This window comes from Podarcis erhardii (assembly GCF_964252035.2).
Source record: "Podarcis erhardii genome assembly, chromosome: 5".
In the NCBI taxonomy this organism is placed as follows: Eukaryota; Metazoa; Chordata; class Lepidosauria; order Squamata; family Lacertidae; genus Podarcis; species Podarcis erhardii.
The window spans coordinates 73,019,692-73,034,683 of record NC_138509.1 but is presented as its reverse complement, the minus strand read 5'-3'; the positions used below and the strand labels follow the sequence as shown (position 1 = coordinate 73,034,683).

The 14,992-nt window shown below is 44.7% G+C and overlaps 1 protein-coding gene across 1 annotated transcript in view; it reads left to right on the top strand.

Annotated features, from left to right (window-relative positions):
* The first annotated feature begins 11,163 nt into the window (after positions 1–11,163).
* The window catches only part of PID1 (phosphotyrosine interaction domain containing 1), a 96,225-nt gene continuing 92,396 nt past the window's right edge, over positions 11,164–14,992 (top strand). Inside the window, exon 1 of the mRNA XM_081861666.1 lies at positions 11,164–11,553. Coding sequence (XP_081717792.1) covers positions 11,524–11,553 — 30 coding nt within the window. The 5' untranslated portion in view covers positions 11,164–11,523. The remainder of the gene's footprint in view (positions 11,554–14,992) is intronic.

Here is a 14,992-nt window from a genome sequence, read left to right as displayed (position 1 = left end):
TTGTAAATACACATTAGGATCCTTCACAAGCATGAAGATAAACAATATCAAACATGCAAAATTTTGTTAATCACTGCCACAGCACTCTCTCTCTCTCTCTCTCTCTCTCTCTCTCTCTCTCTCTGTGTGTGTGTGTGTGTGCATGCATCAACTTCTATGACATTTGTTCCTAAGTGTGAATAGGATTACAACCTTAATTGGCTTATTTTGCATCTCTGGTCAGCTTTCAAATTCATGCTTCTGAAGGATACTTCACAGGGAAAGATAGAAATTAGTAGGCCCCGTGGCATTCCTGAATAAAACAGGATTCCAGCTGAATGGATACTTGAAACATAAACTCTTTTGGCACAAAGATGGGTCACTGAGGGATACCTGGTTGCCGTAGCAACTCAGCCTATGATCATGGGAAATAAGAGAGCACAAGGGTTCTGTGAGTTATATTCCGCAGCCCTAATGTAAGTGCTGTACAAACTACACAGAAGGCTGAGCGTCTCTAGGTGTTTTGAGAGCTGCACCTCTGCTTCTGTTTCACAAGTCCTTAGCAATGTGTTCTTCATGCATGAGAAAGCTACTTTTCCATTTTAAGGGCTCTGACCCAATTTAAACAGTGCACTCATCATCACCATCATTTATCTGCATGCTGCCTTTCCATACTAAACTATGCTCAAGATGGCTCGCAACGCTGAAATGTCTTACATAATTCACCAATAGTTGCGGGACATAATGAAATTTCACCCATTCAATTTACTACACTCAGTAGACTAGAAATAAAACAAATAGATACTGTTCCCCTGAATTTCAGAATGAAACAGATTCAAAAGTGTGACTTAATGACAGCTACACAGAGGTACAGTCACTTCTAGACAGTCCCGCAGAGATAGCTCTTCCAGATTTACATGACAAGTTTTTCTCCTGTTTTCACTCCTCCTGACAAAATGCAGTCATTATCAGCGGCATCCTTAGGATTTTATGTTCCATCAAGTGGAAATAGAGTTGACGTTCTTGGTAATTTGGTCAATAAAGGACCAATCAAATGCTGTCAAACTCCAGCATAAAAATTACAAAACAAAAGAATGCCTTCTATAGATTCTACCTACTTTTGAGGAAAGAGGAGGCCAGCATATCTGCTACAAAACATCTGGGAGGGGAGAACATTGAATTGAGTCCAAGCTCTGTGCGATAGGTAATAATAACATGCAGATTTCAGAAGGAAGTAGCTAACTGGAAAGGATTGTTGTAGAAGGCATCCGGAACTCAGTTTTGGCACGTTCTAAGAGAACAAGAAGGGATGCGGGTAGCGTTGTGAGTTAAACCACAGAGCCTAGGACTTGCCGATCAGAAGGTCAGCAGTTCGGCCACAACTGGACCTAATGGTCAGAGGTTCCTTTAGCTTTTTTAAGAGAACAAGAAACATGTTCAGGGCAAGTCCCAGTACCTTTTTCTTTCTTTCTTTCTAGAAAAAGAGCACTGGTAGAAGATACTGAAGCAGCAAGATGAACAAGTTGCATGTGAACAACCCAGAATAACTTGAAAAGAGAAGTTTAAAGTTATTTGCTTTACCAGGGTAGTTGCATTACCATGTCCCACTCGAAGAAAATGAAAATCTGATGTCCAATATAGGCAGCTTTTGGGTAACAAGCTTTGTCCCAACAATGCAATAAATGGGTTCACAGCCCTGCTTCCATTTTGAACATAAACCTCTTTAGGAGTGGCTGCCAACCAAGCTCTTATCTCAAAAGGGCACTGCCCCATTTCCAAAAATATAGCTGCGTCAGGAGCCCATCCTGGGATCTGCAGAAGGGCTTTGTTTTTAACCAATCAAAATAGCAGCTCCATAAAGAAACTGGGAAGTTATCCTAGCATTTAAAAAGTTTAATAGCTCCAGAGATCTACTGACCCCCTTTGGTGTAAAAAAAAAAAAGAGGGAGCACAGCATAAGCAAACTGCTTAGCTTGAGATTTCTGGGAAGCAAAAAACCTGTGATGTAGAGTATAGAACACCACCTCCAAGTACTAGAAGCTTTTAACATGTTCCAAAAGCACAGTTCAAAAGCACAAAGACACATAACATAACAAACCATAACTCCTCCCACACCCAACCCAGTTTAAAAGTCTGCAGCTTGCTTACTTAGCCCTAGGCCTGGGTGAAGAGGAATGCTTTCACCTGGTACCTAAATATATGTAATGACGAGTGGCGCTGTGGTCTAAACCACTGAGCCTCTTGGGCTTGCCCATCAGAAGGTTGGCGGTTCGAATCCCCGCAACAAGGTGAGCTCCCATTGCTCTGTCCTAGCTCCTGCCTACCTAGCAGTTGGAAAGCACACCAGTGCAAGTAGATAAATAGGTACTGCTGTGGCGGGAAGGTAAACAGCATTTCTGTGCACTCTGGTTTCCGTCTTGGTGTTCCGTTGCACCAGAAAGCTGTCAGTGGACAAACGCCGGCTCCCTTGGCCTGAAAGCGAGATGAGTGCTGCAACCCCATAGTCACTTTTGACTGGACTTCACCATCCAGGGGTCCTTTACCTTTTAATATGTAATGAAGGGGCCAGGTGAGCCTCTCTGGGGAGAGCATTCCGCAAATGGGGAGCCACTGCAGAAAAGGTCCATTCTCGTGTTACCTCCCTCCAGACCTGGGAAACAGACAGAGTTGCCCACACTCAATCCCTAGTAACACCACATGGGTGTCTCATGCAGTCTCAATGTCACTTCTAAACTGGACCTGTTTCAAAGTAACTGCAAAGTTAATTTGCTTCTAGCACTTGTGGGATCTATTTAAATCCATTCAAATACATTAACCACATGCTTGCTCTTTTTATTATTCTTTTCTTTTAAACCCTTCCTCCATAAACTAGAACTGAGCTATTCCACTACTGTGGCTTCACTGGTGTAGAGTTATATTTCTCTTCTTCACCTTTCAGGTTTTATTCATAACCATTCTGATCGGAGGAACCAATACTGCCAGCTATTGAATAGCTTGTGCTTCACTGCAGTCAAGTGTGATTAATAGACAAGGAACTGAATGACTTGATTATAGCATGTAGTGGAAGTGCTCCTCTTTGCAAATCAGTAAGGCACCTCACTTTTTGGAATTAAACACTGAGAACACCTGCTCTTCTTGAACTGCATGACATCATTTAGTGCAGGGATGTCCAACTCTCAATAGACTGCGATCTACTCACAGTATTAAAAAAACTGACAGTGATCTACCCATAGTTGTGGAGCTTTTTTTAGGAAGCCAAAGTTGGGTTTTGTTTTGTTTTTGTTTGCTTTTTTGTAAGGAGATAGCTGAGTGGGCCAGAGATCAACAAGCATCTACCAGGAACACCCTGCAATCTACCAGTAGATCGCAAGCTACCAAGTTGTGGAGCTTTTTTTAGGAAGCCAAAGTTGGGTTTTGTTTTGTTTTTGTTTGTTTTTTTATAAGGAGATTGCTGAGGCACCAGAGATCAACCAGGATCTACCAGGAACACCCTGCAAACTACCAGTAGACCACGATCTACCTGTTGGACATGCCTGATTTAGTGGCCCACCTACTTGTCTGCTTTGATAGGTGCACGAAATCCTCAGGGATGCATAGAAGACAAAACTGATCCCAGGGAGAAGAGCAGGCAATTAACAGAGAGCCAGTGACCAAGGACAAGAAGACTGCTGCAATGGGAGAAGGCAGCTCTCCATCGGCATGCTCTGAAGGCACTCCTATGTAGAATGGGGTAGGAAGGACACACGGACAGACAAGAAGCTCCAAATGCAGGGCATCATTAAGGAACCAGGTATATATCCACCCATTGCAGCCAGGACAGTCACAGCCTTGGAACTACCTCCCCCCTCCATCAATTATGATGTGGACCCTTCTCACCTTGGAGTGTTTTAGCCACTAGAAAAGGAATTCGGTACCTAACCAGTGTAGTGGTCAGGGCAGCTTCTTCTGAAGCAAAGTGGGCTTGGTTGCACCTCTCACAAAAAAATAATCAAGTACATTATTTGCTTAACCCGATACCGAGCTAAACAAAAGTCAGTGTTCCTTGGTGGAAAAAAGATGGGTTAAATTTGGTTCAGAATGACTTAATTTTAGTACAGTGTATTTGCCTTTCTTTCTGTCTTTCTTTCCATCATGTTCGCCTCCTGTCTCTTTCCATCCTTTTCACTTGTCCACCTCTGGACTCAAAGCTACACAGAGAAGAGATTTACTTTCATTCTTGTCATGAATTCTGATGGCGCATTAGAAGTAATCATAGTAATAATTTGGTCTGTTGTCTATAGGACCTTGATTTGCTGATGGAACTGAAGCGGAAATGTGTGGAGTGTGATAGTGGCAGGATGAAGGATCTCACTAGAAAGGCACTCCAAAGAATGAATTATAGACTATGAGCACTTCTTATTACGAGTAATTGTCTGGAAAACTACAGGCAGGAAATGTGAAACGATGCAATTCATTGAAAAAAAGGGAAGAAATGGACAGTTTCTTATTGGCTGAAAGTATGAAATAGCAATGGGGTTTCCCTTCCCAAGCCAACAGGATTAAAAAAAAAAAAATTGTTTGTGACTGTACTCAATGATTAGGACATGAATAAAATTGAAGCAACAGGAAAGAGAGATGCAGGCAAAATTGCCACACTAATAATATTGAAAACTCAGGTTCTAAGTTGTTGTCTCCTCCATTGTAGCTGTGGTTCAAAATTCCTACAGATACATAGGAAAATGGGGGTTATGTTCCTGGCCATTGTGCGTTGTGTAAAGCCAGGAGTCCCTTGAACTGGGCCTCCTGCAAGGTGGAGGGCTGATTGCCCAGCTTTGGAAAGGTGGCGTAAAGGCTCTAAGCAGAGTCCTAGAGTCCTCCCTCTTCCAGTAAGTGTTTGCCGAGCTTTGGGAAGAAAGCGAAAGGGCTTTAATATTTTGCCTTACTTGGCTTTGGGAAGTTTTGGAAAGTGTGTTTCCTCCACTCTCCATTTATTTATCCCCCCCCCTTGTCCCACCTACACAAAACGGTGATTGCATAAGTAAAATAAACGCAAGATGGCAAGATATGTGTGTTGCTTTCAATAAAGTAACAAAAAGAGCTAACGAAAACTTTAACAAAGTTGCCGAAGGTGCTAACATATGATTATTTACACTGCTCTGAAAAAGTTATTATACATTTATTTATGTATATGTATAATCTTGCAAATTTCAAGGCGATTTACCACCGTACGATAAAGCAACTAAAAATAGGTTTTCAAACACAAACAAAACCCCAACGCCCCTACCAAGGTCACTGTGTGAGCTTCCCTCCTGCCTTCGTCTCCCTCTTCTGTTGCCCACCCTCCTGTGATGGTGGCAGCAGAGGCCCCTCTCCTGGCTTACTTGTCATTGACTTGCTACTGCTATAGCCCCCCCCCCCCGTTAACATTTTTCCTTTTGCCACTGCTTTAGCAATGGCAGTGCTGCTGAGGCTCTCCATCACCTTACTCCCTTGGTCTAGGAAGGGAGGAAGTGGAGAACCTCACCGGAGTCACACCTGCACTGTACATCTAAAGCACTATTATATCACTTTAACCATCATGGATAATCCTGGGCGCTGTCGTTTGTTAAGGGTCCTGGGAATTGCAGCTCTGCAAGGTCATACCCTTAACAAACTATGGTTTCCATGATTCTTCATGATGGTTAAAGGGGTATAATGGTGGTTTGGGGTGGTGTTTGGTTTTTTTTGTTGGGCTGGAAGTTGTTGCTGTTGCTTGTCAAAATAAGAATGTTTTTGATCGTTTCTGGGAACAGCAAATGGTGAGGGTCCATTGTATCTCAACAGGGGTGATGTTCCAAAATCAGAGAGCAGCCACACAGTTCTCTCCAGATCATGGGAAAACCCCTTTCTTTGCAGATGTTGACACCTTAACATTTGTGCAAGCACTAATCCCGCAAAGCTATGATCCCACAAATGTTGTTGTGCTTTGGCTAAAGAAGCAGGAAAGGTGACTTCAAACTGGTACTAAATCGAAAGATCAGAAATGGTTTAATTTCGTTGTTGTTGCAGATGTTGCTGCAGTTATTAACAATGATAAAAAAACTAATTTGTCACAACATGTTGTCTTAAGTTTAATGTATAATAGAAGTTTTACAATTTTGTCAATTCATTGTGAGCTGAACAAAGCAATTGTGGCATTAAGCAAAATGTCTTGTTCTTTTCACTGTATCAAAACCTAAAAGCTGAACTTGGCCTCCCCACTGCCCCCCTCAAAAAATAAATATGAAGAGAATTAATAATTAAGAGAACAGTTGCCACAATCAACACCAGACGAGGTTTCCTGTGCCAGATTGCTGCTTATTTCCATGTGTGGTCTGAAGTGTGGTCTAGGGGGGAAACAGTGAATAAGTCCTGCCAAATAAGGGAAATTGCTGCATCGCTTACCAGCAGATGTCTCTGTTACTCTCACCTACTAGTGCAGATTGCATAATGAAGGAGAGAGATGGGAGTTTTTGTTGCAGATGGGTATCAGAAAGCTCCTAGTTCTCTCTCTGCCTTTGTTCTTCTGTCCATAATGTTTCTGAAATAAAGAGGAAGGCCAGATGTAACTGATGCATCTTGCTATTCTTGCACGTAAATCTTGTTGAATCCAGGGGCATGATTTTTAAATGTGTACTTGTATATATAGATGCTCTTATGCCTGTGTACAGCAGCTTCCCTAAGGAAAATAAGATGTAAGGGGGAAAATCTGCAATCTGCAAAGTGGAATTCAAAATACATTTTTGAGTGGATTTTAACTGCCCAAAGGGGGTCCCTTGTTTTAAAAGAGGAAAGGACACAGCAACTCTCAAAATAAAAACTCACGAGTAAACCAGACATGATCTCTAAACACTGTACTGACTTGTCAGTCATATGACTTTTATTATTTGTTATTTTATGACTTACGCTGTCTTTGTGATTGTTTCATTATGTTATTATTATTTATTCTCTGTAAGCCACTTTTGAGATTCATTTGAATGAAAATTTGCATATAAATACAATAAATCAAATCAAATCAGTCAAATGATCTCAACATATATCTGGGTATATGTCATACCCACTTTAACATGTGCCAGCAAATCAGAAATGAAGGGTTGTGTCCAACTAAAGCATACTCTTGAGTAAATATGCTGAAACTAATAGACATTAATTAGATCCATTCACTTTAATAGGCCTCCTATGAATGCAATTCAGTTGAATACAACTCCAAATATTGATGTTAAAGTGAAGAGGATGGTGATATCTCAAAGCAGAGTATTACTTGTCTCCACCCCACACTTTTCTAGACACTTGGTGTCATGAACTGGCTGGACAATGGAAAGAAGGAAGAGGAGCCTGGTGAGGGCTGCAGCTGGGACTGGGACACACTGGGGCAAGCTAAGGATGGGCAAGGAGAGGTTGGTGTAGGAAGTACGGGGTGATGGAAGATGACAAGGGAATGGGGGTCAATGCACAGGAACCAGACCATCACCAGAGCCAGAGTTGTGCCTCCATCAACATGGCAGGCTCTGAGGCATGTGGAGCAGTGGGAGGGATGCTCCAGGAAGCTGAGGCAGGCAAGGGCCCACAGCCCAGCTCCCTAGCTGACCAGGTGGGGCTTGCTAGCTTTGGGAGGAGGTGTGCAACTCCTCAGCTGGAGTAGGCTTGGAACAGGTGAGGGTCACATCCATCATCAAGCCCAGATGTTGCAATCAGAATGCAAAGTACAAAAGGGCAGCAGAGGTGAAGCGCTGTGTCTGCTCAACTGCCCATGTTGAAGGACCTCAGTTTGGATGCTGCAGGATCTCTGCGGGACTGCGCTTCGGTTCGGACTTTGGGCATGGGGATTGACCCTGGACTGGGGACATGAGATACTGGCTTGTTGCCAGGTAGGCCAGGGGTTCAGGACACTTGGGCTGGCAGTAACTGAACCAAGAAGTGAGTGATTTGGAATCCCCCCGCAATATACAGGGCGAGTCCTTTAAAAGAGGCCTTGTGGATATAGAGTACACATGTTCCACGGGGCCTCTTTTAAAAGACTCACCCTGTACAACCTGCAATTTATGTGCATTTAACTTGTGCACATTCAACTTTACATGCATGGCATTCTTTTTATTAAAAAAAATGAGGGGCAGGGTTCTTGAAAAAAACGACTTTAGCAATTTGACCCGCCATTGAACCCAATGTGTTTTGATTATACACGATTTTGGCTTTAGGCAGGGTGCCTAGAATTAAACCCCCACATAACTGGCAGGCTTACTGTACTGTGGAGAGGAAAAATAAAGGAACTTTATACAATTCTCAAAGCCACAGTGTGAGATAATAATAATAATAAAAAAATAGTGGGAATGTTTGGACATGCTCAGAAATATAAAGGATCTGGATTTGAAAAGTTGGGATAAGAGAGGTGCATTGTTACCGACCAAATATCCTTCGCTCACATACTATTAAAGGTTGAGAAGAATCCTGTCCCCTACATCCCTCAGTCGGTGCCTTTCGCTTATCCTGTAGGGTCAAGTTCGAATACTTAACTGCATTCTCTTCTTTGGCAATCACTCAAAGGTGAGTAAGATTGTCGTCCATAAACACAGTTTTAACAATGAGTCTGTAAGTGACTGTGGAGGCCAATTCTGGATTCACACGTCCTTCCACAGTAGGGACATAGGTTTCCAGGCGGGAGTTGATCATGGTGAGGGTTAGCGAAATGTGCCTTCCTCTAAGCATGTTTCCCCCTTGTGTCCTGAGTTCGAGTGTCTTCAAAGCCCATGACACCTTTGATAAAGGCTATTCTCCAGCTGGGGCGCTCGCAGGCCAGTATTTCCCAATTGTTGGTGTTTGTACTACATTTTAAAAAATTTGCCTTCAGACAGTCTTTAAACCTCTTTTGTTGACCACCAGCATTACGCTTTCCATTTTTAAGTTCGGAATAGAGTACTGTACAGTGGTACCTCGGGTTACATACGCTTCAGGTTACATATGCTTCAGGTTACAGACTCCGCTAACCCAGAAATAGTGCTTCAGGTTAAGAACTTTGCTTCAGGATGAGAACAGAAATCGTGCTCTGGCGGCGCAGCGGCAGCGGGAGGCCTCATTAGCTAAAGTGGTGCTTCAGGTTAAGAACAGTTTCAGGTTAAGAACGGACCTCCGGAACGAACTAAGTACTTAACCCGAGTTACCACTGTAGTTGCTTCGCAGAGAGAGCTTAACTGCAGGTCCCAGTTCTGATGATGGATTAGACCAGACCTTGGCTTAGGTCAAGGTGGTGCAGCTGTAAAAGCCCAGGAAGCAGCAAGGCGGCTCCATGCAACCCTCTGGATAGCCTCATGTTTGCATCGTCTTGATAAGCTATCATTTGGCCTGCTTTTATCATTGGTAGCTAAGGCCCATAATGATATTCCAGGGCAAATGCAGCCTTGAGCACGTTCTGTGAACTATTATCTCGCGACATTTTAACAACCCGGAAAGGAGGTCCATCATGCTCAGGGTAGAAAGTTGGGGTTTGTCTTAAAAGTGGAACCCCCAGTACAGACAGAATCCAGGTTGGAGCCCTCCTTTATGCACCCAAGTGTTGCATCTCCTGTACTCCCCCCCCCCCAACCAGAAAAGCCAGAATTACAAGACGAAAGGAACGTAACTGTGGCTGCAACCCAAAGGTGAGACCGAGAAGCCAGCACTCCGCCTGCGTCGGGCTCTGGACCATCAGTGTGCAAAAAAAGAGATGTCTCTCTGCTACCAGACACGTGTGGCCTTTGCCTTTTGAGGACCCTAATATGGATATGGAACAACTGATTGGTTCAAAATTGGGAAAGGGATATGACAAGGCTGTATATTGTCTCCCTGATTGTTTAACTTATATGCAGAATTTATCATGGGACAGGATGGACTGGATGAATCACAAGCCGGAATTAAGATTGCCGGAAGAAATATCAACAACCTCAGATATGCAGATGACACAACCTTGATGGCAGAAAGTGAGGAGGAATTAAAGAACCTTTTAATGAAGGTGAAAGAGGAGAGTGCAAAATATGGTCTGAGGCTCAACATCAAAAAAATGAAGGTCATGGCCACTGGGCCCATTACCACCTGGCAAATAGAAGGGGAAGAAATGGAGGCAGTGAGAGATTTTACTTTCTTGGGCTCCATGATCACTGCAGATGGTGAATGCAGTCACGAAATTAAAAGACGCCTGCTTCTTGGGAGAAAAGCAATGAAAAACCTAGACAGCATCTTAAAAAGCAGAGACATCGCCTTGCCAACATAGGTCCGTATAGTTAAAGCTATGGTTTTCCCAGTACAGTGGTACCTCAGGTTAAGTACTTAATTCGTTCTGGAGGTCTGTACTTAACCTGAAACTGTTCTTAACCTGAAGCACCACTTTAGCTAATAGGGCCTCCTGCTGCCGCCGCGCAGCCGGAGCACAAATTCTGTTCCCATCCTGAAGCAAAGTTCTTAACCTGAGGTAATATTTCTGGGTTAGCGGAGTCTGTAACCTGAAGCGTATGTAACCTGAAGCGTATGTAACCCGAGGTACCAATGTAGTGATGTATGGAAGTGAGAGCTGGACCATAAAGAAGACTGATCACCGAAGAATGGATGCTTTTGAATTATGGTGCTGGAGGAGACTCTTGAGAGTCCCATGGACTGCAAGAAGATCAAACCTCTCCATTCTGAAGGAAATCAGCCATGAGTGCTCACTGGAGGGACAGATCGTGAAGCTGAGGCTCCAATACTTTGGCTACCTCATGAGAAGAGAAGACTCCCTGGAAAAGACCCCGATGTTGGGAAAGATTGAGGGCACAAGGAGAAGGGGATGGCAGAGGACGAGATGGTTGGACAGTGTTCTCGAAGCTACCAGCATGAGTTTGACCAAACTGCTGGAGGCAGTGGAAGACAGGAGTGCCTGGCGTGTTCTGGTCCATGGGGTCACGAAGAGTAAGACACAACTAAACGACTAAACAACAAATGAACGCCTCCCTCCCCTCAGCCCGCTTTCGGTCCCTGCGCGCCTGAGGGCAAAGCAACCGGCCGCCGCGCGCCAAAGCAACTCGCGCGTCACACGCCGCGCGCAGAAGCCGCCGCTGCCGCCGCCGCCGCCTCTTGCAGGCGACGAGCAAATCCAGTCAGCAGCGCCCGAGCTCGGCCGGGCTCCCGAGCGAAGGGTGGGCGGCGCTGGCGGAGCGAGGAGGCGGGCGGCGGGGCGGGGCCTGGAGAGCCTGGTCGCCCCCCTCCCCACGTCGCTTCTGCTGCGCTGAGGGGCCTCCGGCGGCGACTAGCGCAATAGGACGGCGGAGCTCGCCTCGCGGAGGAAGCCGGCGCCAAAGCTCGACGTCTTGGTCGCGACCCAAGTTCGTAGCCGGGGCTCCCGGGGCTCCGGAGCGCTCTCCCTACCCGTCTCCCTCGCCTCTCGCCTGGGCGGCGCTTGCCCTTCGCCCCCGTCGCCCGCTGGCGGCTCGCCCCAAGCTGACACACGCCGAGCAGATGTGAGCGAGCCTGGCCAGAGCCCCGCAGCCGCTCCGCAACAGCCAGCTCGTTAGCAACAGTGTCCCGCCAGGTCCCAGCGGGAGAAATATGTGGCAGCCGGCAAGCGAGAGACTGCAGGTAAGCGAGGGGAAGCGGCTGCTGCCGCCGGTGCCGGAGGCGACGGTTATTAGGACGGGGAAAGTGGGCGGGGGGGGGGGGAGACGGAGGGACTCACTCTTGTCATGTGATTGCAATATTTGTGGCGAACTGAGTAAGGGGCAGCGAAAACAACAACTTGGCGCCCTCCTCCGCCTGATCCTGCCTGGCAGATCCTTCTCTCGCAACTTTCCTCCTTCGCCAGGCGCATTCCACAACGGACTGGACGGGGCTTCGCTGGGGAATCTTGACTCCAGATGTGCTCCTTTCTGCAAAAAGCGCAGATGACTTGCAGATCGTGGATTCTGGGGGGGGGGGGGGGAATCCGTCTCTGGCTCCGAAAGGAGCTTCTCTTGAGTGAGATGTGTAAGAAGAATCCTTCCTGACTCTTTATAAAGAGTCCTCTGCCCCAAATCGTTGAATTCCACTTCTAAAAGGTTTTTTAATAAAGAAACATACTGTTAGTTTCTGTGTGTGTGTGTGTGTTTGGCCGGGGAAACGAGGGACTGACGTTTTGTAGGGCGCGCAAGAATTTTCATTGACATCTGCTTGCAAACGACGAGTTGATGGGATCTGGTTTGGAATATAGAAGAGTAGACTGTTATTGCTCAACCCGCTCCCCGCCTCCCCCCCCCCGTGTTGGCTGAACGTGGTCCTTTTTTTTTTTTGTAGAGGAGTCATTAACAAAAACGAATCGAGGTCCCTAGTGAGTGTGCGTTCGTGCGCGCGCGGGAGGGGGGGGGAGTGGTAGAACAGGGGTGTTCTTGCTGCAGGTCTCTCTCTCCTCCTCTCTCTTGCTCTGTCTTTTTTTCTTTTTCTTTTTTCCCTCTAAAATATTCTCCAGATGGTCAGCCAGAAAGACTGCCAGATAAATTTACAGAATCCCACAGACAAACTTTTTGGCAGACCGAAGCTGCATTAAATCTCAGAGTAAACTTTGAAGAAATTCTAAAGTGGCAAAACAAAACAGTATTGGGGGCCGAATGGTTTTGAAGGCATGAGTGGAAGAAAATATACTAATGCAGAATATTTATTTGTAAGGGAAGGGCCAGAGGTTGGCAGGCATGTGTAAGGACCTGTATACTGGGTGGGAGACACATGCTGGTGTTTTCTTGCTGCAAGTATGATCTGTTTTACAGTGGTGGGTTTAGAGTGTGAGTTTAGAGTACATAATATTGCAGTCTTGATGGTGCTGAGTTGATACGGGGACAACTTTTGAAAGTTGCTTCTGTGGTTTTACTATGATTCATCCAGCCGTAATATGAGGAGTTATTGACTTCTCCCTGCAGATATTTGGGAATAAAAGTCTGTTGTATCCCTCTGAAGATCATGCACTGGTAGTTGCAGTAATTCTTTAGTGTGCTCCCCCCCCCCGTTGAGTATTGGTGTTCCTGAATGCACAATAATTAAAATCCTATTGAAGCTGTTCAGATGCTGTTGTATGCTTTACTTAAGGTAGTATGTGTGGGCTCTGAAGCACATGTCTCTTGGAAAGCAAACTGTTCTGGCTTGCTTTCTGCGTTGTGATTTTTCCACACTAGACATATCAGCTTTTTGTTCAGGGAATATTTGGCCATAATAACATTGGCTTAATGTTTTACATTGTCATTTTAGCAGTGTTGTTTTCTAAAATTGGGCTGTTATGTAAAACTGCTGGCAAACTAAAGAAATGAGCAATAGTTCAGCAGACTTTTATGAAAGAAGTCCATCATCTCCCATTATGAAACATGCTCTTAAAATAAGGTTCTTCTGCTCTCCAAGCTGAAATCCTCAAGCCATTTATTTGAGCATGTAATTATCTGGAGTAGATAATAGGTATAGATCTAGGCCTGGCACCAGGATCTTAAAATGTAGAGATAAAGATGCTATTATATTTTGCTGAGTTGTAGTACAACTGACTATATTTGTGTTGCTCTTCTAGATAGGCGTTATGGTTCAAACACTCTTAAAAAAATACTGATGTTTCAAAGAATATTGACATTTCAAAGGTTTCTAACAGTTATGATTATTTCCTTTTAAAACAGAAAATTGTCCTTGTGACAATTCATGTCCTGGAAACTTCTTAAGGGATCGTTCCTTAAAACTACCTGTGAATTGCAACTTTGTATTTGAAGAACAAGAGTACAGTAATAGAGTGTGTCTACCACTCTTTCCAGTCTATTGACCTTCCTAGATAGAAGCAAAGTACATTTCTGAATGCTTCAGTAAAACCTGTTCCTTTGAGACACTTTCATGTTAAGAGGAAAAAAACTTGAGTAAAAGAAAATACTAGTATTTCTTAAATTGCCCCCCCCCAAACCTAGTAGAGTTTTTATGGTGCAAGCGGTATGTGTGTTTAATTGACTGGGGTCTTGGATTATTGGGGTGTGTCATCTTAATCTCCTGCTGAGTACTTTGCATAGTTTCTGAAAATAGATTTAGAGAGCTACAACTCCCAGAGTTCCAATGAGCCGTGGAAGATATGAGTATGCTCTAATGTCCTCACTACAGAGAGCTGATGCTCCTCTCTCTCCCACGTCTTTGTAAGAATGCTACAAAAAAAAGTTCAGAGATCCCAGCCCATCCACTCCCAGTCAAAGAGAGGGTGTAGAGGCCATCTTTATTCGGCAGAGCAAAGAGCCTCCAAAGAGAGCTTCAGTACATGAAATGGACTGTTGCTTTAATGCTGTGGGAAAGACTGGGCAACATGGCCAAGGTAATGGGTCACACTGATCCCTTTCAAAAACACTGCCTTGCTCAGGACCACATTAACATAATAAGTTTCTTCTTAAGACCTAAGTGTTCAAGGCACATAAACACATACCATTGCTCTTGGTCAATGAGCTAGGAGTATTTTTAAAAAAATCTTCCCAAAGTTCATTTTTATAGTGCGTGAACACCACAACTTGATAAACTGGAGAGTGAACATAGGAAGCTGCCCTATTTTTCACATTTTCTTCTCATCTAGCTAGTTTAGTATTGTTTACACTTCCTAGGATTTTGGTCTGGGGTGTCTCCCAATCTTCCCCTTCCCTTTCTCTCCCCACTGCAGACCTTTGCCTACATCCAAGCTTTTCTAGAACAGTAGTCTTCAACTTTTCAAGCATGTAACCAAAACTTGCATTTGTAGACCCAGTTTCATTTTTCATTTTACCATATGGAATCACATTTTGGGGGGTGGGGTGGCATGCAGTTGCATTATATTGAATTAGGCTATTGGTCTATGCCAGGCATAGGCAAACTCAGGCCTCCAGATGTTTTGGGACTACAACTCCCTTCATCCCTGACCACTGGTCCTGTTAGCTAGGCATGATGGGAGTTGTAGTCCCAAAACATCTGGAGGCCCGAGTTTGCCTATGCCTAGTCTACGTGCTGCAGTGTTCTATAATCTAGCCTTTGCCAACATTAGTGCCTCCAGATGGTTTGAACTGCAACTGCCTGA